The sequence below is a fragment of the Tamandua tetradactyla genome, chromosome 8, assembly GCF_023851605.1.
Source record: "Tamandua tetradactyla isolate mTamTet1 chromosome 8, mTamTet1.pri, whole genome shotgun sequence".
In the NCBI taxonomy this organism is placed as follows: Eukaryota; Metazoa; Chordata; class Mammalia; order Pilosa; family Myrmecophagidae; genus Tamandua; species Tamandua tetradactyla.
The window spans coordinates 83,660,078-83,682,909 of NC_135334.1; the positions used below are offsets into that span (position 1 = coordinate 83,660,078).

Here is a 22,832-nt window from a genome sequence, read left to right on the forward strand (position 1 = left end):
TTCTTTTGCATATGGATATCCAGTTCTCTAGGCACCATTTATTGAAGAGACTGTTCTGTCCCAGGTGAGTTGGCTTGACTGCCTTATCAAAGATCAAATGTCCATAGATGAGAGGGTCTATATCTGAGCACTCTATTCGATTCCATTGGTCGATATATCTATCTTTATGCCAATACCATGCTGTTTTGACCACTGTGGCTTCATAATATGCCTTAAAGTCAGGCAGCGCGAGAACTCCAGCTTCGTTTTTTTTTCCTCAAGATGTTTTTAGCAATTCGGGGTACCCTGCCCTTCCAGATAAATTTGCTTATTGGTTTTTCTATTTCTGAAAAATAAGTTGTTGGGATTTTGATTGGTATTGCATTGAATCTGTAAATCAATTTAGGTAGGATTGACATCTTAACTATATTTAGTCTTCCAATCCATGAACACGGTATGCCCTTCCATCTATTTAGGTCTTCTGTGATTTCTTTTAGCAGTTTTTTGTAGTTTTCTTTATATAGGTTTTTTGTCTCTTTGGTTAAATTTATTCCTAGGTATTTTATTCTTTTAGTTGCGATTGTAAATGGGATTTGTTTCTTGATTTCCGCCTCAGCTTGTTCATTACTAGTGTATAGAAAAGCTACAGATTTTTGAATGTTGATCTTGTAGCCTGCTACTTTGCTGTACTCATTTATTAGCTCTAGTAATTTTGTTGTGGATTTTTCTGGGTTTTCTACATATAGTATCATATCGTCTGCAAACAGTGATAGTTTTACTTCTTCCTTTCCAATTTTGATGCCTTGTATTTCTTTTTCTTGCCTAATTGCTCTGGCTAGAACTTCCAACACAATGTTGAATAATAGTGGTGATAGTGGACATCCTTGTCTTGTTCCTGATCTTAGGGGGAAAGTTTTCAATTTTTCCCCATTGAGGATGATATTAGCTGTGGGTTTTTCATATATTCCCTCTATCATTTTAAGGAAGTTCCCTTGTATTCCTATCTTTTGAAGTGTTTTCAGCAGGAAAGGATGTTGAATCTTGTCAAATGCCTTCTCTGCATCAATTGAGATGATCATGTGATTTTTCTGCTTTGATTTGTTGATATGGTGTATTACATTAATTGATTTTCTTATGTTGAACCATCCTTGCATACCTGGGATGAATCCTACTTGGTCATGATGTATAATTCTTTTAATGTGTTGTTGGATACGATTTGCTAGAATTTTATTGAGGATTTTTGCATCTGTATTCATTAGAGAGATTGGTCTGTAGTTTTCTTTTTTTGTAATATCTTTGCCTGGTTTTGGTATGAGAGTGATGTTGGCTTCATAGAATGAATTAGGTAGTTTTCCCTCCACTTCGATTATGTTGAAGAGTTTGAGGAGAGTAGGTACTAATTCTTTCTGGAATGTTTGATAGAATTCACATGTGAAGCCGTCTGGTCCTGGACTTTTCTTTTTAGGGAGCTTTTGAATAACTAATTCAATCTCTTTACTTGTGATTGGTTTGTTGAGGTCGTCTATTTCTTCTTGAGTCAAAGTTGGTTGTTCATGTCTTTCCAGGAACCTGTCCATTTCTTCTAAATTGTTGTATTTATTAGCGTAAAGTTGTTCATAGTACCCTGTTATTACCTCCTTTATTTCTGTGAGGTCAGTAGTTATGTCTCCTCTTTCATTTCTAATCTTATTTATTTGCATCCTCTCTCTTCTTCTTTTTGTCAATCTTGCTAAGGGCCCATCAATCTTGTTGATTTTCTCATAGAACCAACTTCTGGTCTTATTGATTTTCTCTATTGTTTTCATGTTTTCAATTTCATTTATTTCTGCTCTAATCTTTGTTATTTCTTTCCTTTTGCTTGCTTTGGAATTAGTTTGCTGTTCTTTCTCCAGTTCTTCCAAGTGGACAGTTAATTCCTGCATTTTTGCCTTTTCTTCTTTTCTGATAAAGGCATTTAGGGCAATAAATTTCCCTCTTAGCACTGCCTTTGCTGCGTCCCATAAGTTTTGATATGTTGTGTCTTCATTTTCATTTGCCTCTAGGTATTTACTAATTTCTCTTGCAATTTCTTCTTTGACCCACTTGTTGTTTAAGAGTGTGTTGTTGAGCCTCCATGTATTTATGAATTTTCTGGCACTCCGCCTATTATTGATTTCCAACTTCATTCCTTTATGATCCGAGAAAGTGTTGTGTATGATTTCAACATTTTTAAATTTGTTAAGACTTGCTTTGTGACCCAGCATATGGTCTATCTTTGAGAATGATCCATGAGCACTTGAAAAAAAGGTGTATCCTGCTGTTGTGGGATGTAATGTCCTATAAATGTCTGTTAAGTCAAGTTCATTTATAGTAATATTCAGGTTCTCTATTTCTTTATTGATCCTCTGTGTAGATGTTCTGTCCATTGATGAGAGTGGTGAATTGAAGTCTCCAACTATTATGGTATATGTGTCTATTTCCCTTTTCAGTGTTTGCAGTGTATTCCTCACGTATTTTGGGGCATTCTGGTTCGGTGCGTAAATATTTATGATTGTTATGTCTTCTTGTTTAATTGTTCCTTTTATTAGTATATAGTGTCCTTCTTTGTCTCTTTTAACTGTTTTACATTTGAAGTCTAATTTGTTGGATATTAGTATAGCCACTCCTGCTCTTTTCTGGTTGTTGTTTGCATGAAATATCTTTTCCCAACCTTTCACTTTCAACCTATGTTTATCTTTGGGTCTAAGATGTGTTTCCTGTAGACAGCATATAGAAGGATCCTGTTTTTTAATCCATTCTGCCAGTCTATGTCTTTTAATTGGGGAATTCAGTCCATTGACATTTAGAGTTATTACTGTTTGGATAATATTTTCCTCTACCATTTTGCCTTTTGTATTATATATATCATATCTGACTTTCCTTCTTTCTACACTTTTCTCCATGTCTCTCTCTTCTGTCTTTTTGTATCTGACTCTAGTGCTTCCTTTAGTATTTCTTGCAGAGCTGGTCTCTTGGTCACAAATTCTCTTAGTGACTTTTTGTCTGAGAATGTTTTAATTTCTCCCTCATTTTTGAAGGACAATTTTGCTGGATATAGGAGTCTTGGCTGGCAGTTTTTCTCTTTTAGTAACTTAAATATATCATCCCACTGTCTTCTAGCTTCCATGGTTTCTGCTGAGAAATCTACACATAGTCTTATTGGGTTTCCCTTGTATGTGACGGATTGTTTTTCTCTCGCTGCCTTCAAGATCCTCTCTTTCTCTTTGACCTCTGACATTCTAACTAGTAAGTGTCTTGGGGAACGCCTATTTGTGTCTAATCTCTTTGGGGTGCGCTGCACTTCTTGGATCTGTAATTTTAGGTCTTTCATAAGAGTTGGGAAATTTTCAGTGATAATTTCTTCCATTAGTTTTTCTCCTCCTTTTCCCTTCTCTTCTCCTTCTGGGATACCCACTACACGTAAATTTGTACGGTTCACATTGTCCTTGAGTTCCCTGATACCTTGTTCAAATTTTTCCATTCTTTTCCGGATAGTTTCTGTTTCTTTTTGGAATTCAGATGTTTCATCCTCCAAATCACTAATTCTATCTTCTGTTTCTTTAAATCTGTCATTGTAGGTATCCATTGTTTTTTCCATCTTTTCTACTTTATCTTTCACTTCCATAAGTTCTGTGATTTGTTTTTTCAGTTTTTCTATTTCTTCTTTATGTTCAGCCCATGTCTTCTTCATGTCCTCCCTCAATTTATCGATTTCGTTTTTGAAGAGGTTTTCCATTTCTGTTCGTATATTCAGCATTAGTTGTTTCAGCTCCTGTATCTCATTTGAACTATTGGTTTCTTCGTTTGACTGGGCCATATGTTCAATTTTCTGAGCGTGATCCGTTATCTTCTGCTGGCGTCTGGGCATTTAGTCAGATTTCCCCGGGTGTTCGACCCCACAGGTTGAAAGATTTTTCTGTGCAATCTCTTGGTTCTGTTTTTCTTATCCTTCCCAGTAGGTGGCGCTCGTGGCACACGATTGTCTCTGGGTTCCACCAGTGAAAGTTGCTGTAGGTCCTTTAACTCTGGAAAATTCTCGCCGTAGGGGAGGTTCGGCAGCCGAAGCGTCTTGGAAGAATGCCAGCCGGCCTGGGGTTCCGAATGCGGGGAGGGTCGCCGGCCGTCGCAGCAGAGGAGAGCGTCCGGCCAAATTAGCTAGTCGGCCCGGGGCACCAATCGTGGCGGGAGGGCGCCAGCTGTCGCAGCCCGGGAGAGTGCACTGTTCCCAGCCGACGGGGGAGTCACGTGTTTGGAAGGGATCCCCCGGTCACTGTTCTCCGCAGTCTGGGGATTTCCGACCCAACTATCTCAGTTGTTCCGGGGGGCCTCGTGTGGTGGGGGCACCAGCCGCCGCGGCCTAAGGGGACCGCCTGTCCAATTCTACCAGCTGGCCTGGGAAGGTGGAAGGGAGGGACTCCGGTCGCTTGCCGTCCCACCCAGGAAAGCCCGTGCCCCTTGGTGATCTCACCGGAGCTGGTTCTCCCAGATAGTCAGCCGTTCCAGGATGGGGTACGCTGTCCCTTTGATCTCCCTCGTGGCTCCGGGAGCTGCTCTGTATTATCTCCACTCCCCCAGTAGCTGTTCTGGAGGAGGAAAGGTGAGGGCGGCAAGGCTGTCGAGGCTGGTGGCGGAGGAGCACGGTGAAGGCGGGGGAAGAGGGAACCGTGGTGGTTGGAGAGCAGCCGGAGCAGGAGGGGGAGGAGGGGGGAGAAGGAGGTCAGGCGGCTCGGCTGCTGCGGGGCGTGGGCGCCGCGCGGCGGGCCGGCGGAGACAGAGAGGGGGGAAGGAGGTCGGGCGGCTCGGCTGCTGCGGGGCGTGGGCGCCGCGCGGCGGGCCGGCGGAGACAGAGAGGGGGGAAGGAGGTCGGGCGGCTCGGCTGCTGCGGGGCGTGGGCGCCGCGTGGCGGGCCGGCGGAGACAGAGAGGGGGGAAGGAGGTCGGGCGGCTCGGCTGCTGCGGGCCGGCGGAGACAGAGAGGGGGGAAGGAGGTCGGGCGGCTCGGCTGCTGCGGGGCGTGGGCGCCGCGCGGCGGGCCGGCGGAGACAGAGAGGGGGGAAGGAGGTCGGGCGGCTCGGCTGCTGCGGGGCGTGGGCGCCACGCGGCGGGCCGGCGGAGAAAGAGCCAAGCGGCAATATCTTACTAAACTGTGACTTCACTGAAAGCAAGATTTTACATCTAATTCATTTCAATCTTTCTACATCTCTTGCCTATGAAAGGTCAATTCTCTTCAACAGAACCAAATTTTTCATTCTTTCCAGAGACCATTAAAATGCCTTAAAACCTTGCCACAGGAGTCGGAGAATTAAACATTGAAAAGATTCCAAACCACAAAATGACACCTTTGAATAAACTCAACCAATCTGGCATACATCATAAAAGTGGTAAAAAAAAAAAAAAATATCCACACTCCATGGTCTGCTAAACACATTAAAATAGCACACAAAGGTATTCAAAAAAGTATACCCACTAACTCAGTAACCAAACAGCACAGCCCCAATATAGGCCATTTCTCATAGTAGACATATTTATGACTACAAGAAAAAGAAAAGCAAATGTCTAATAATGAAGGGATAGTTTGGCAAACTATTGCATGTTAAGGCAACAGAATACAATCTAACTACTAAAGCAAGCATATAAAAACATTGAACCATACAACACAAGAAAAGAAGACCAAAAACATTTATTAATTACAACTGGCTTAAGTCCAGATATAAAATAAATTGGTCAAAATGTTTAGAACCAATGGTTCCCAAGTAGAGGCCTATAAAAGATATAGTAATGATAGGGCATCATTTTTAATATTTCAAAAGCTACACTGAAAATGAAAAGATTACATAAACTAAAATGTCAAATTTATTTGCCTTTGACTGGAATTACATTAACCCTATGTTGTACTTCTAATTACTTCAAGGCAATTAGAAATTATAATTAGTCAAGAATTTTAAAATTTCAATTATAATTTTATAAATTGGGGGTTTTAGAAAACACCAGCTTTTTCTAACTTTTTATTATGAAAAATACAATGAATTGTCATGGACCCATCAGCCTGTTTTGAAAATTAACATATGTCCAATCTTGCTTCATCTTATACTACCATTCAAGATTATTTCAGAGCAAACCCAGAATATCATTTTACCTATAATATTTAAGCATGTTTCTAAACAATAAGAACTTTGTTTTAACATAACCACATTACTATTATTGCACCTAAAAATTTTTGGACAAAAAAATCCTAATGCCAACATCTAGTCAGTGTTCAAATTGCCTTGTCTCACAAAAAGTTTTTAAATTTTTAAAATATTTTTATTGAGAAATCTTCACACACATACAGCCCACACATGGTGTACAATGAATGGCTCACAATATCATCACATAGCTGTGTATTCATCACCATGGTCATTTTTAGAACATTTGCATCACTACAGAAAAAGAAAAAAGAAAATACTCATACATCCCATACATCCTCCCTCTGATCGACCACCAGTATTTCAACCTACCCAATTTTTTTACCCTTTATTCCCCCTATTATTTATTTATTTTTTATCCTTATTTTTTTTAGTCATCTATCCATATCCCGTGAAAGGTGCTCAGAAACAAGGTTTTCACAATTGCATAGTCACATTATAAAAACTGTATCATTACACAATCATCTTCAAGAATCAAGGCTACTGGAACACAGCTCAACAGTTTCAGGTATTTTCCCTCCAGCCACTCCAATTCACCATAAACTAAAAACGAATATCTATATAATGCATAAGAATAACCTCCAGGATAACCTCTCAACTCTATTTGAAATCTCTCAGCCACTGAAACTTTATTTTGTTTCATTTTTCTCTTCCCTCTTTTGGACAAGAAGGTTTTCTGAATCCCATGATACTGGGTCCAGGCTCATTTCAGGAGTTCTGTCCCACGTTGCCAGTGAGATTTACACTCCTGTAAGTCATGTGGGGGCTGGGTGGGCAGTGAGCTCACCTGCCAAGCTGGCTTAGAGGGAAAGGCCACACCTGAGCAAAGAAGAGTTTCTCTAGGGGTGACTCTTAGGCATAATTATAAGTAGGCTTAGCTTCTCCTTTGCAGGAATAAGCTTCATAGGGGCAAGCTCCAAGACTGAGGGCTCAGCCTATGATTTGGTTATCCCTACTGAATGAGAGAATATCAAGAATTCCTCAGATGGGGAAGTTTAATATTTCCTCCTTTCTCCCCAGTCTCCCAAACAGACTTTGCAAGTACTTTTTTATTAACTGCCCAAATTACTATGGGATATACTGGGGCATCCCACTAACCTGTATAAACCAACAAGTGCTCATGCTCTATTAAAAGATTCCATGTAGTTATGGTGTTCAAGTAAACTGAGCATACAAGTTAAATTAGGTAATGCGCTACCCAAAATACAAATTTTGCACCAAATAAACATCTCTCCCTTTGGTCTCATACAGAAGTTCATAAATTTTAAAATCTGTGTGGACCTAGGAGGAAATATAACAGCATGTAATGTAAAAATATATATATAGACTTCCAGGTCAAGATGGCGGCTTAACAACGTGTGCATTTTAGTTTGGCCTCCAGAACAACTACTAAATAACCAGAAACAGTACAGAACAGCTCCCGGAGCCATGATAGTGACTGAACACACAGCATACCCCAGTCTGGACCAGCTGGACCGGCTGTGAGCACCCCCCAGAACTGTGAGTTCCCAAAGCTGCGGCGGCCAATGCCCCTCCCCACAGGCCGCTTCCCAGAGGGGAAAGGAAAGGACTTTACCAGCAGTAGGGACTGGGCACAATCAAACGCCAATTGTGGAACAAATTAACAAATTCTGACTACTAAAAATAGGCCCCCAGCTTAGGTGATCCTGATCAAAGCGGAGGTTGCTCATTTTTGCCCCAGCGCCAAGGGGGCAGGACTGACAGAAAAAGGGGGGAGAAAAAAGAAGGAAACAGAGGTTTTTGTGGCTGTGTATCTACAAAGGCTTGACTGCCTCTGGATACAGCAGCAGGACTTTTCAGGCTGCAACTGCCCCAGGCATAGGCAGAAGTGAGCTCTTTGGGGGGCTTATCTGGAGCTTGTGCCTTCCCCAAGGGAGGGGTGAAGCCCTACCCAGGTGGAATCCCTCCATCAAGGAATTCAGACACCAGGGCTTGGTAACCTGAAGCCATTAATACCAGCCTACAACCTCTCCTCTGTTTCCACCATGCCCCCAGCAGGGAGAGTCTGCCAAAGTTAAAGGAACTGCATCATCTTATGCTGGTGGGACCTGCAGGCAGACAAGCGCCACATACTGGGCAGGATAAGAAAATCAGAGTCCAGAGACTTCCTTCACAGGAAAGTCTTTCAACCTGCTGGGTCTCACCCTCAGGGAAAACCGATGCAGGTGACTCTTTCCTCCTGATAGGAGGCCAGTTTGGTCTAGGTAAATCTGGCTGGGGTCTATAATATCTAAGTAGACCCTCTCCTAAGTGTGTGTGGGGGAAAGGCATCACACAAGCAGGACAAGAAACAAGAAAACAAGAACTGAAAAATTCTCCTCTGTTAAACAAAACTTAAGCTAAAGGTCCAGATAAAGCTGAACAGAATGTCAAAGAACAGATAGACAACAAATTCATCCAGCAAGAAAACCCTAGATAAAAGAAGTGAAAGCAATCTCCAGAATAAACTAATTAAGGTAATTAAATGCCTAGACACCAGCAAAAAATAACAAATCACACTAGGAAAATTGAAGATATGGCCCAGTCAAAGGAACAAACCAACAATTCAAATGACATACAGGAGCTGAAACAATTAATTCAAATTATACGAACAGACATGGAAAACCTCATCAAAAACCAAATCAATGAACTGAGGGAGGATATAAAGAAGGCAAGGAAAGAACAAAAAGAAGAAATTGAAAGTCTGAAAAAACAAATCACAGAACTTATGGGAATGAAAGGCAAGGTAGAAGAGATTAAAAAAACAATGGAAACCTACAATGGTAGATTTCGAGAGACAGACCATAGGATTTCTGAACTGGAGGACAGAACATCTGAAATCCGACAAGAAACAGAAACTATAGGGGAAAAAATGGAAAAATTTGAGCAGGGACTCAGGGAATTGAAAGACAATATGAAGCGCACGAATATACGTGTTGTGAGTGTCCCAGAAGGAGAAGAGAAGGGAAAAGGAGTAGAAAAACTAATGGAGGAAATTATCACTGCAAATTTCCCAACTCTTAAGAAAGACTTAAAATTACAGATCCAAGAAGTGCAGTGTACCCCAAAGAGAATAGATCCAAATAGACATACCCCAAGACATTTAATAATCAGAATGTCAGAGGTCAAAGAGAAAGAGAGGATCTTGAAAGCAGCAAGAGAAAAGCAATCCATCACATATAAGGGAAGCCTAATAAGACTATGCGCAGATCTCTCAGCAGAAACCATGGAGGCGAGAAGACAGTGGGATAATATATTTAAATTATTAAAAGAGAAAAACTGCCAACCAAGAATTCTATATCCAGCAAAATTTCCCTTTAAAAATGAGGGAGAAATTAAAACATTTTCAGACAAAAAATCACTGAGAGAATTTGTGACCAAGAGACCAGCTCTGCAAGAAATACTAAAGGGAACACTAGAGACAGATACGAAGACAGAAGAGAGAGGTGTGGAGAAGAGTGTAGAAAGAAAGACTATGAGTAAAGGTAAAAAGAAGGAAAATTAGATAAGACATATAAAATCCAGAAGGTAAAATAGTAGAAGAAAGTACTACCCATACAGTAATAATACTGAATGTTAATGGATTAAACTCTCCAATCAAAAGACATAGTCTGGCAGAATGGATTAAAAAACAGGACCCATCTATATGCTGTCTCTACTCAAAGGACACAAGGCCAAGGACACAAATGGACATTTACACAACAATGTTTATAGCAGCATTATTAACAATTACCAAGAGATAGAAATAGCCAAAATGTCCATCAACAGACAGTTGGCTAAACAAACTTTGAAATTTACATAAGATGGAATATTATGCAGCTGTAAGACAGAATAAAGTTATGAAGTATGTAACAACATGAATGGACCTTAAGGACATTATGCTGCGTGTGATTAGCCAGAAACAAAAGGACAAATATTGTATGGTCTCACTGATATGAACTGACATTAGTGAATAAACTTGGAATATTTCCTTGGTAACAGAGACCATCAGGAGACAGAAATAGGGTAAGATATTGGGTAATTGGAGCTGAAGGGATACAGATTGTGCAACAGGACTGAATATAAAAACTCAGAAATGGACAGCACAATATTACCTCACTGTAATACAATTATGTTAAAACACTGAATGAAGCTGTATATGAGAACGATAAAGGGAGGAGGGCTGGGGCATAAATGAAATCACACAGAAAGATAGACGATAAAGACTGAGATGGTGTAATCTAGGAATGCCTGGAGTGTATAATGATAGTGACTAAATGTACAAATTTAAAAATGTTTTTGCATGAGGGAGAACAAAAGAATGTCATTACTGCAGTGTGCTGAAAACAGATGGTACTTAATATTTTAAAATTTCAACTAATGTGTGAGACTAAAGCAAAAAATGTTTATTTGGTACAAATCTATACTGTGACTAGTGCATCTCCTAATATAACTTATGTAGATAGTTGATTGAACACCTTAAGTACATGGAACTTTGTATAGGACATGAGATTTTGTTGGTTTGTCCAGGTGATGCCCTGATGAATCCCAGAGTGATTTGATCAGTGAGTGGAAAAGTATTTGAAAAGTGGTGAGAACGGGGGAAAACTCAACTTCCCCAAGTTGAATTCTTGATATTCTCACAAGCAGTGGGGACAACCAAAGCTATAGGCTGAGCCCCAGTCTTGGGGTTTGTTCATATGAAACTTAACCTCACAGGGGTTAGGTCAAGCCTACTTAAAATTAAGCCTAAGAGTCACCCCCAAGAGAACCTCTTTTGTTGCTAAGATGTGGCCTCTCTCTCCAGCCAATATGATGAGAAGTCTCACCACCCTCCCCCTGTCTATGTGGGACATGACTACCAGTGGTGTGGATTTTCCTGGCAGCGTGGGACAGAAATCCCAGAATGAGCTGAGATTCAGCATTAAGGGATTGAGAAAAAACTCTAGAATGAGCTGAGACCCAGCATCAAGGGATTGAGAAAAACTTCTCAATCAAAAGGGGGAAGAATGAAATGAGACAAAGTGTCAATGGCTGAGAGATTCCAGAGTCCAGAGGTTATCCTGGAGGATATTCTTATGCATTAAGTAGATCTCACCTTGTTATCCAAGATGTAATGGAGAGGCTGGAGGGAACTGCCTAAAAATGCAGAACTGTGTCCCAGTAGCCATGTTTCTTGATGATGATTTTATAATGATATAGCTTTCACAATGTGACTGTGTGATTGTGAAAACCTTGTGTCAGATGCTCCTTTTATCTACCTTGTCAACAGATGAGAGGAACATATGGAATAAAAATAAATAATAGGGGGAACAAATGTTAAAACAGATTTAGTTTGAAATGCTAGTGATCAATGAAAGGGATCAGTAAAGGGTATGGCCTGTAAAAATTTTTTGTTTGTTTGTTATTATTTTTCTGTTGTCTTTTTATTTCTTTTTCTGAATTGATGCTAATGTTCTGGGAAATGATCATGATGATGAATATCCAACTATGTGATGATATTTTGAATTGCTGAGTGTATGTGTTGGGAATGTTTGTTTCTTGTAATTTTTTTTAATTAATAAAAAATTAAAATATATATATGTTTCCTAGAATTTTGTTTTTCTTATAAAATGGTTTAAGGAAATGAAAAGGGGGGGGAGGCAAGATAATTTTTTCCTGTGTACATAAACCCCAGACAAATCAGACAAACTTCAGACTGGCTAGCATAAGGATCAGAGAAAAAGGATGGATAGAACCAAATGTGGTTTTCAAAATATTTAACAATCAGTGCAGCATGGGCACGAACCAATCATAATGTTGGTCATAAACATATGACATACAGGCTGGTTATCAACCCAGGATAGAGTTCTGACTGAAGAACATAGAGGCCTTGGGAATCTACTTCCCATTTTCTGAAATTCAACCCCGCCTGCAGTGGAGCAATAAGCTACAACTAACTGCATTAGTCACAATCACAAGGAAAGTTACCAAAGATTATGATAAACATCTTCTACTTGGCACAGCTGTTATCTGCTACAGTACTACAGCTGCAACTGACATTCCTATCATTTATCAGTTGAACTAAACAAAGTAAGAATCCTCTTTCAAGCAAATAGCATGGTAAAATAGAAAGAGTTCTTAATGCAAGCATGACCTAGGATATAAGTTGCCTATCTCTATAAGAAAAAATTGTACATATAGTACTGATAACTAGGAATGCTAATAACCTCAACCCCTAAAAGTACATTGCTCGTAGGTCACAGCTTTTGGATAGTGCTGTGTGACTGTTATTTAGAATCTTTTCCTAAGTCAAGGGCATGCCCTGGCTATTTCAAAATAAACCTAAAACAACATACTTGAAAGAAGGAAGGGTAGCTATGTTTCTTGAAGATTATTATATAATGATAAAGCTTTCACGATGTGACTGTGTGGCTGTGAAAACCTTGTGTCTGATGCTCCTTTTATCTACGTTATCAATAGACAAGTAAAACATATAGATTAAAAATAAATAAATAATAGGGAAGCAAATGTTAAAATAAATTTAGTAGATTGAAATGCTAGTGATCAGTGAAAGGGAGGGGTAAGGGGTATGATATGTATCAATTTTTCCTGCTTTCTTTTTATTTCTTTTTCTGATTTGATGCAAATGTTCTAAGAAATGATCATGATGATGAATATACAACTATGTGATGATATTGTGAGTTACTGATTATATAACAAGAATGGAATGATCATATGGTAAGAATGTTTGTGTTTGTATGTTGTTATGTTGAATTAAAAAAACAGAATACAAAAAAATTTAAAAAAGAAAGAAGGAAGGAAGGAGAGAGCTCTTGAAAGAAAATGAGAAAGCCTGGAATTCTAGGCCTGGTTCAAAACTAGATTTAGGGCCTAGACTAGTCACTTTTATCCTGCTGGGTTCTAGTTTCCCTACCTGCATATACAGTACCTGCCAACTTCCCCAGTCTTATCGCTCACACTCCTTTTCTCCCACTTTACTTATTATTCATACTAACTCACTTGTAGCTTCCCCCAAATAGTAATATAGAGCTTTTCCATGCCTTCAGTCTATTGTACATATTATTCTCTTTGTCTAAAATGACTTTCACATTGGTCTCTGCCTAGTTGGTCAACCTACATTTATTCATGTTAGTGTTATAAAAAATCCATGGTACTCCAAGAATTTTGCCATTTTCCTCAAGTTCTTATGATACTCTTCTGAGGGAGCTATCTTCCAGAGCCATTTTCTGGCCATAACACAAAATCTATTCCTTTGACTGTAGTTCGTAGGACACGATCTTCATTTCCCTCACTACCCTAGTTCCTAGAACTGAAATCAGTACTAGCCTAACTAGCACCATTTAAAAATTACTAAAACTGGAAATGCAAAATGATAGGGTTAGAAAACAGTTTAGCAGATTCTAAAAAGGTTGAGCACAGTATCATACAACGCAGAAATTCTACTCCTAGAGAAATGAAAACACATATCTACACAAAAACTTATACATGAATGTTCACAAGAGCATTATTTAAAAGTCAAAAGTGGAAACAATACAAACGTCCATCAACTGATGAATGGATGAATAAACTGCAGTATACCCAAATAATGGATTATTATTCAGCCATAAAAAGAAATGAAGTACTATTACATGCTAGGACATGGATGAACATTAAAAACATTATAAATGAAGGAGATCATCACATCTAAGATTTTATTTAGATGAAATGTCCAGAACAGGGAATCTATAGAGATAGAAGGTAGACTAGAGGCTGCTTAGGGCTGGAAAGAAGGGGGATGATAGCTAAAGGGTACAGGGCTTCTCCTTGAGGTGTTAAAAATGTTCTAAAATTGACTGTGGTGATGACTACACGTATAAAGCTCTTATTAAAAAAAACCAACAGGACTATCCACTCCTTCTCTGTCAGCACTAAATTTCCATTAATGCATGATAAAATCATTTTTTTTGCTATTGATCCAGCCTATGCAAACATGGCAGCACCCATATAATTCTGGCCCAACAGTGAGGGAGACAGTGGCCATGGCGTGGGCCCCGTGGGGGTCAGAAGTCATCATGCTGAGGGTGGCCTAGAGGGCACTGTTTAATTCGGATGCAAGTAGTGACCCAGGCACCAGTCTTCAGGTTGTGGGGCTGATGAAGCACCAGGCTTCCTTCCGACCAGTGTGTCCTACAGCTTCGAGGTTTCCTGCAGGCCGCCGGTGGATATGCCATCTAGAAACCAGTCCAGCTTAGACTAGCAGATGACCCGCTCTCCTCCATGCTGCTCAAACGCTACCAGAATGTCCCTAGGATTGGGAAGGTTGATGATGTCATGAAAAGACACTTGTCTTTGGAAATGGCCAGCCACAAGGAGAAACTAAAACTCAAGAAAGTTCAGCTGACGAACAAGGTCCTGGGAAACCCTAAGGATACCAGCAACCTGGAGGATTGAATTGTTGTCTTTAACAATCATGATCCACAGTTATGAAGAACACATGCAGAAACATCAAAAGGACAAAGCCCACAAGTGCTATCTGCTGATGAGCATTGACCAGAGGAAGCAAAAGCTGAAAAACCTCAGTAAGATCAACTATGTCTTTGAGAAGACATGCAAGGAGCTGGGGATTAAGTACACCTTTTCCCTCTGTACTATAGGCCACTCACCACTGCTGGGTGACCAAGAAGGCTCTGTGCATTCGGATTTTCCAGAAAAGTCAAACGCTGAAAAAGCAAAAACAGGCCTTAAAAGCTACAGCAGTAGCCCAGGAAAAAGAAGGCCAGAAGAGCCTGGGGAACCCATTCAAAGCCAAACCAGAGGCAGTCAAAGAAAACCAATTAAATTATATTAAAATAAAAATAATAACTTCTTGGCAAGTAGACCACAATTTTGCCATAAATTAAACTTGCAGCAAACTAAAAGTCCTACACTTTTTTCAGAAGTATTGTTAGTAAGTCACATCTCCTTCTCACATCTCTACTTTTGTGTCACCTACTGTTTCATTATTCAACCCAAATTTCTCATTTTCCAAGAATATCCTCAACATTCTCATCACAACAGTCCTGAGTCCAAAAAACAGTATGCTGACAGTTCCCTGGTACTACCAGTCTCCTCACCTAAACGAAGAAATTGTAGTTAGATGGAACAAATAATCTTAATGGGCCCACGTTGGCTCTTCATAATCAGTCTCTTTTTCAAAATCCTAATACTATATTCTTTAATAAGCCACTCTAGATTTTACCAAGGAGTATGCCTTACCTCCTTCCCATTTTCAAAAATACGTCTTTTTGTGGTATTTTCATGATTCCTCAAAGTTCACTGACAATGACTAAATCATCTCATCTCAAATTCTTTAAGAATTTTGGGCTGTAATTTGTCTAGAAAAGGAGACCAGAATTCATTCAGAACAATTAAATACTCCTGAATAAATGCCTAATGATCTCAGGTTGCTGTCTTCTCTTACCAATTCAGTTCTAGCCTTACCCATTCTATTTATAGCTTATCTGAACAATGGGGAAAAAAGCCTCTGGGAGCCATCTCAGTCTTAGAAACATTTTTTTCCCCAAATGTGGTTATTTGAGGATTCATGTTTAGAGTATCAGCCAGCATAAAATAACCTTTTTGAAGAACTATTTGGCACAATAAAAAAAGTTGCCTTTTTTTTTTTAGGTTCTTTAAAACAAATCCATAAAAATGTTGGAGGAAGTAAAGAAGCTAATTATAACAGAGCTCTAACCACAACAGCAAAACTGAACTAACCACGCTACTAAAAAAAAAGACTAAAGAATTCTGAAAATGAACATACCTCTGCTACAAAGTAAGAAGATAGAAGAAAAAATTTACATAGCTAAAAATTAAAATTCACCCTCAAAGAGAAAATATCCCCACAATTCATCAATTTTTCAACCCAAAAATATTTACTAAATGTGGAAGACATCTAATCAAAACAACTCACCAAAAACATAGCGTACTCTTACCCCTCAACAAATCTAAGCTATAAAAAATTAAGCACACAGTAATGTTTTCTCTACTCAGCCACCGATTTACAGAAAATATATGTAAGCCATACTTAGCCATTTTGCTACATTACTATTATTCTATCCTTATGCAATAATCCAAACCAATCATGACTGAGTTCCTATGTACACAAGTCTAGATAAGTGCTATGGAGACAAAAAAAATTTATAATTCAAAGCCATCCCCTCCTGTAATTCCTAAACACATCTGAATAAATTTGTACAATTTGTCCTTACTTCTTAAGGCAGAGAGCCCTCTCAAATCTCGGGGCCCTTGTCTAAGTGAAACTGGGAAGGTACTGCAGTGTATATCCTATGGTATATACACTATGGAAGAAGCAGAACTTTAATGGCAGGTAAATCTGGATTCAAATGTCACGATGGATTTTAAGTAACTTGCCCAAGGTCTCTCTTCTATAAGTCTTAATTTTCTCATCTGTAACATGGGATAATAATATTTACTTCAAAAAGCCATTGTGAGAACTAATATATGTAAAATATATGGTACGTACTTGTACAGAGCAAAAAAAGTACTCAACAAATATTAACTTCTTTCCTTCCAACAGGATCACCACACACAGAAGATACTTCTGAATCTTTAACTATGAAAACAAGACACAGAAAAGCCCTAAAGTTCCCAAATGCCACCCAAGAAGAAAACCATTGCGTGAGAGCGGCAACGTATATCTGCTTCACAGAATATATGCCAAAGCTGAGCCCAGAGCAGGAAATATGACTGTACCAAATATACTTACATGTCCCAAACTCCAAAAACCAAACCACAGCTTATAATAAGGGACTTTCCAATAGCCTCTTCTTCCCCCAAGTATGCAAGGAAATTTGAGAACTTGGGACCCTCCTGTCAGTTTACCCTCAATAAAGGAAAAGAAAGTTTCCTTTATTCTTAAGACTTTTACAGTGATTTTTTTTACAGTTTATGACCACTAAAATTTCACCAACTGGTACTAAGTGAAAGCACAAAGGCCAGCATTTGTTTCATTAAATGTGTATTAAAAGCACTGTATTGGTCATATCAAAGCCTTGTTGTACTTCAGGGCCCAGCTGTGAGCACAATAGAAATGTTTCTCTTTCACTTTGGAGAATGCTGAAAATGGTATAAAAAAGGGGCAGGGGTCATATTCCTCAGGCAATTCAGGGTAGAGTTATAGAACACTGTTAAAAAGATTTAGCTATAGGGCGGGCCACAGTGGTTCAGCAGGTAGGAGTGCTTACCCGCCATGCCCAAGGACCCGGGTTCGATTCCCGGTGTCTGCCCATGTTAAAAAAAAAAAAAAAAAAAAAAGATTTAGCTATAGCTCCCAGGAGTGTAAATCAACCTGGCAACATGGGACAGATATCCTGGGATGAGCCAGGACCCAGCATCATGGGATTGAGAAAGGTTTCTTGACCAAAAGGGGTTAGAGAAATGAAACAAAATAAAGTTTCAGTGGCTGAGAGATTTTACAGTTGAGTGGTTATCCTGGAGTTATTCTTATTCATTATATAGATATTCCTTTTTAGTTTATTGGAATGGCTGGAGGGAAGTATCTGAAAGTGTTGAGCTGTGTTCCAGTAACCTTGACTCTTGATGTCGTCTACACAAAGATATAACTTTTATAATGTGACTGTGGGATTGTGAAAACCTGATGTCTGTTGCTCCTTTTATCCAGGGTATGGATAGATGAGTAAAAAAATAGATAAAAAATCAACAAATAATAGGGGGACAAAGGGTAAAACAAATTGGGTAGATGGAATTGCTGGTGGTCAATGAAAAGGAGGGGTGAAGGGTATGGTATGTATGATTTTTTTCTTTTTCCTTTTTATTTCTTTTTCTGGAGGGATGCATATGTTCTAAAAAATGATCATTGTGATGAATACACAATTATGTGATGATACTGTGAGCCAATGATTGTATACCATATATTGAATATATGTGTGAAGATTTATCAATAAAAATATTTTGAAAAAAAAATAGCTCTGGGATTGCAGACCTAAATGTGAAAGGGAAAACAAAAAAATCTTTTAGAAGAAAACACAGAATATTGTGACCCTGCAATAACAAAGACATCTTAAACATGACAAAGAAAGCACTAATTATAAAGAGAGAAAACTGATAACTGTAATTTATTAAGTTTAATTTGTATGAAATATGCAGAATAGGTAAATTCATAGAGACAGAAGCCCATCAGACAGGAGCTAGGGAGAACAGAGAATGACTGCTTAATGGGCACAGGTTTCCTGTTGGGGTAATGAATATGTTCTAGAACTAAATAGTAGTGATAGTTACAGAACAATATACTTAGTGTCACTAATGATAAAATTTACGTTATGTATATTTTACCACCAAAAAAATAATTTAAAAATACCCTGGGCTCTATCTAAGACTCCATACACGTTTTTCTTAGTTAAGTTTATCTTTTTAGAAACTTAAAGCCTCCAGATTTTTCCTATGCCAGATAAGTCCTGAAACCCAGAGGTATCAGTCTCTCCAAGAACATCGATTAGTTACATTCCTCTACCCCATAAGGCCAACACCCCTTTCCAGTACAAAGAAATTTAAATAGTCACTGCCCAGATATCCCTGAAGATTGTGAGAATGATGAAATCAGAGTAAGGACATGCAGCAGAGAAATTTGGATTTAACAAATGGTTATGACTACTGATTTATTACACAATATTTCTTTCAGTTTCTAGTGTATTTGAATAGCTGGTAGGAAATATCTGAAATTGGTGAACTGTAAATCAGTAATCTTGATCTTGGATAATGAATAAACCATATAGCTTTTATCATATGACCGTGTGATTGTAAAAACCTTGTGACTGACATTCCCTTTACCCAGTATATGAACAGATGAGAAATAAAATAAAGACAAAAAATAACAACAATAGGGGGGACAAGCGGTATGAGATATTTGGGGTTTTCTTTTTCGTTTTTATTTCTTTTTTTGGAGTAATGAAAATCTTCTAAAATTGACTGTGGTGATGCACAACTATATGATGATACTGTCAGTCACTGATTGTATACTCTGGACAGATTAAATGGTGTGTGGACATATCTCAATAACATTGCATAAAAAAATATATACACACACACACACGTTGGTGAGAGAAAAAAATAAAATGAAAAACTTTTGTTCCATTAAAAGTCATCATTAAAAGGGTGTGTCATGGTGTTCTCACCTGTCATGCCAGAGACCCAGGTTCAATTCCCAGAGCCTGCCCATACCAAAAAAAAAAAAAAAAAAAAAAGTCATCATTAAAATGGAGAAGAAAAGGCTCAAAAGAACATTATTGGTGTATATGAATAAACTGAAATCTAGACTGTAAGCTTTATGCTAATGTTAAAATTCTTGAACTTGGTAACTGACTTAAGGTGGTTACATAAGTGAATGTCCTTCTTGCTCTCAGGAAATGTACAAGGAATTATTAAGTGGTCAGGGAATACAATGTATCTCAAATGTTTAGAAAACAAATAGAAAGAATGGTATGGTAATGTGACAAAATGTTAAAAGTTAGTGGATCTGAAAGACTGAGATGGTATAATCTAGGAATGTCTAGAGTGTATAATGATAGTGACTAAATGTACTAATTTAAGAATGTTTCTGTATGAGGAATAACAAAGAAATGTCATTACTGCAGGGTGCTGAAAATAGATGGTAATTAATATTTAAAAATTTTAACTTATGTGTGAGACTAAAGCAAAAAAATGTTTATTTGGTACAAAATTTATATTTTGACTAGTGCAGTTCCTAATATAACTTATGTAGGCAGCTTAATTGAACACCATAAGTACATGGAACCTTGAGTAGGGCATAAAATTTTGTAGGTTTGTCCAGAGTGATGCCCCAATAAATCCCAGAATTATCTGAACAGTGAGTAAAAAAGTATTTGCAAAGTCCCCTTCAGGGAATGGTGACAATGGGGAAAATTCAACTTCCCCAAGTGGAGAATTCTTGATATTCTCACAAACAGTGGGAACAACCAAAGTAAGAAGCTGAGCCCCCAATCTTGGGGTTTGTTCATATGAAACTTAACCCCATAAAGCATAGGTCAAGCCTACTTAAAATTAGGCCAAAGAGTCACCCCCAAGAGAGCCTCTTTTGTTGCTCAGATGTGGCCCCTCTCTCCAGCCAACACAACAAGCAAACTCACCGCCCTCCCCCTGTCTACGTGGGACATGATTTCCACTCATGTGGACCTTCCTGGCAACGTGGGATAAAAATCCTAGAATCAGTTGAGACTCAGCATCAAGGGAATGAGAAAACCTTCTCAACCAAAAGGAGGAAGAGTGAAATGAGATAAAATAAAGTGTCAATGGCTGAGAGATTCCAAACAGAGTTGAGAGGTTATTCTGGAGGTTATTCTTACGCATTAAATAGATATCATCTTGTTAGTCAGGATATAATGGAGAGGCTGGAGGGAACCACCTGAAAATGTAGAGCTGTGTTCCAGTAGCCATGTTTCTTGAAGAGGACTGTATAATGATACAGTTTTCACAATGTGACTGTGCGATTGTGAAAACCTTGTGCCTGATGCTCCTTCTATCTACCTTATCAACAGATGAGTAAAACATAGGGAATAAAAACAAATAATGGGGGAACAAATGTTAAAATAAATTTAGTAGATTGAAATGCTAGTGATCAATTAAAGGGAGGGGTAAGGGGTATGGTATGTATGAATTTTTTTCTGTTTTCTTTTTATTTCTTTTTCTGAATTGACGCAAATGTTCTAAGAAATGATCATGATGATGAATATGCAACTATGTGATGATATTGTAAATTACTGATTATATATGTAGAACGGAAAGATCATATGTTAAGAATGTTCGGGTTTGTTTGTTGCTATATATTTTTTTAATTTAAAAATTAATAATAATAAAAAAAGACATCATGGAGAGGCTAGAGGGAACTCCCTGAAAATGTAAAGCTGTGTTCCAGTAGCCATGTTTCTTGAAGATGACTAAATAATGATATAGCTTTCACAATGTAACTGTGTGATTGTGAAAACCTTGTGTCTGATGCTCCTTTTATCTACCTTATCAACAGAGAAGTAAAACATATGGAATAAAAATAAATAATGAGGGAACAAATGTTAAAATAAATTTAGTAGATTGAAGTGCTAGTGATCAATGAGAGGGAGGGGCAAGGGGTATGGCATGTATGAATTTTTTTCTGTTTTCTTTTTATCTCTTTTTCTGAATTGATGCAAATGTTCTAAGAAATGATCATGATGGTGATATGCAACTATGTGTTGATATTGTGAATTACTGATTATATATGTAGAATGGAATGATCATATGTTAAGAATGTTTGTTTCTTGTTACATATATTTTTTAAATTTAAAAATTAATAAAAATAAAAGGGGCAGGTCACGGTGGCTCAGCAGGAAAGAATGCTTGCCTGCCATGCCAGAGGACCCGGGTTCGATTCCCGGTGCCTGCCCATGTAAAAATATATAAAATAAAATAAAAAATAAATAAAAATAAAAGTTAGTGGATCTGGATATGTAGGTGGGGGGTATCTGGAGTCTCTGGAATTAGTTATTAATTTTGCAACTTTAGAGTAAAAAATTTAAGATAAGAAAAAAAGTCACCATTAACTGTGAAAAAGCAACACAGATTATTTGCAATACATAAATCTGACAAAAGACTCATATCTACCCCATATTCTTTAATGGAATAAACATTCCATTAAATCAATAAGAAAAAGGCTACCAGAAAGAAATATGGGCAAAAAATTTTAATAGATACTTCACAAAGAGGATATTCAAATGTCTGATAAACTTCTGAGAGACTACTTAACTTCATTAGTCAGTCAGAAAATGTGAATTTAAATAACGCACTACATAACCAGTAAAGAAGCTAAAATGAAAAGGAAGGAAAACGCCAATTGTTGGTAAAGCAACCATTTGGAAAACTGTATGGCAGTATCTACTAAAGCTGAACATATGTATATCGATGACCCAGCAATGCTATTCCTAGATACACACCCTATAGACCAAAAGGCATGTTCACCAAAAGGCATATATAAAAATGTTCATAATATGTCACTATAATTAAAATTTGGACACTACCCATGTGTCCATCAATGACAAAACTGATAAATAAATTATGGTTTGGTCACACAATGGAAAACAATACAACAGTAAGAATGAATGTGTCAAATATAGTTGTACAGAAGAATCAGAAAAAAAGGGCCCATAGTGTATGATTCCATTTATATAAAGTACAAAGACAGGCTAAACTAATCTATGCTGTTAGAAGTCAGATTAGTGGTTATTTTTGGTGAATGGGAGGGCAAAATAGTGACTAGAAGGGGCCCAAGGAAGGATACTTGGTTGCTGGCAATATGAACTGTTTAGTTTGTGAAAATACATCACAGTGTACGCTTTTGATATGTGCACTTTATTGTATGTATATTTGATTCAATCAAGTTTTTTAATTAAAACAAAGTAAACTCTGGATTCTGACAGACCAGAATTTGAATCTCAGCCTTTCCAAATAACTAGCTGTGTAACTTAGGCAAGTTACCTAATCAAGTTGTACCTCAGTTTCCTCATCTACAAAATGGGATAATAATAGAACTTCCTTCAGATGGTTGCTAACAGCTCCATAGGAGATAACATAAGTAGCAGTGCTATGCTAGCACCACATAAAAATTTTAGTAGCTGCAATCATT

At 38.1% G+C, this 22,832-nt stretch overlaps 1 protein-coding gene and 1 pseudogene across 3 annotated transcripts in view; one reads left to right on the forward strand and one right to left on the reverse strand.

Moving 5' to 3' along the window:
- DENND5A (DENN domain containing 5A) overlaps positions 1–22,832 on the reverse strand; it is a 155,299-nt gene that overhangs the window by 113,173 nt on the left and 19,294 nt on the right. Inside the window, exon 1 of one of the 3 annotated variants that reach the window (XM_077113954.1) lies at positions 19,336–19,357. The exons of the other annotated variants lie outside the window; for them this stretch is intronic. Coding sequence (XP_076970069.1) covers positions 19,336–19,342 — 7 coding nt within the window. The 5' untranslated portion in view covers positions 19,343–19,357. Of the gene's footprint in view, positions 1–19,335; positions 19,358–22,832 lie in introns of those variants that run through there. 3 annotated transcript variants of the gene reach the window in all.
- Positions 14,215–15,042, forward strand: LOC143643923 (small ribosomal subunit protein uS15m pseudogene; annotated as a pseudogene).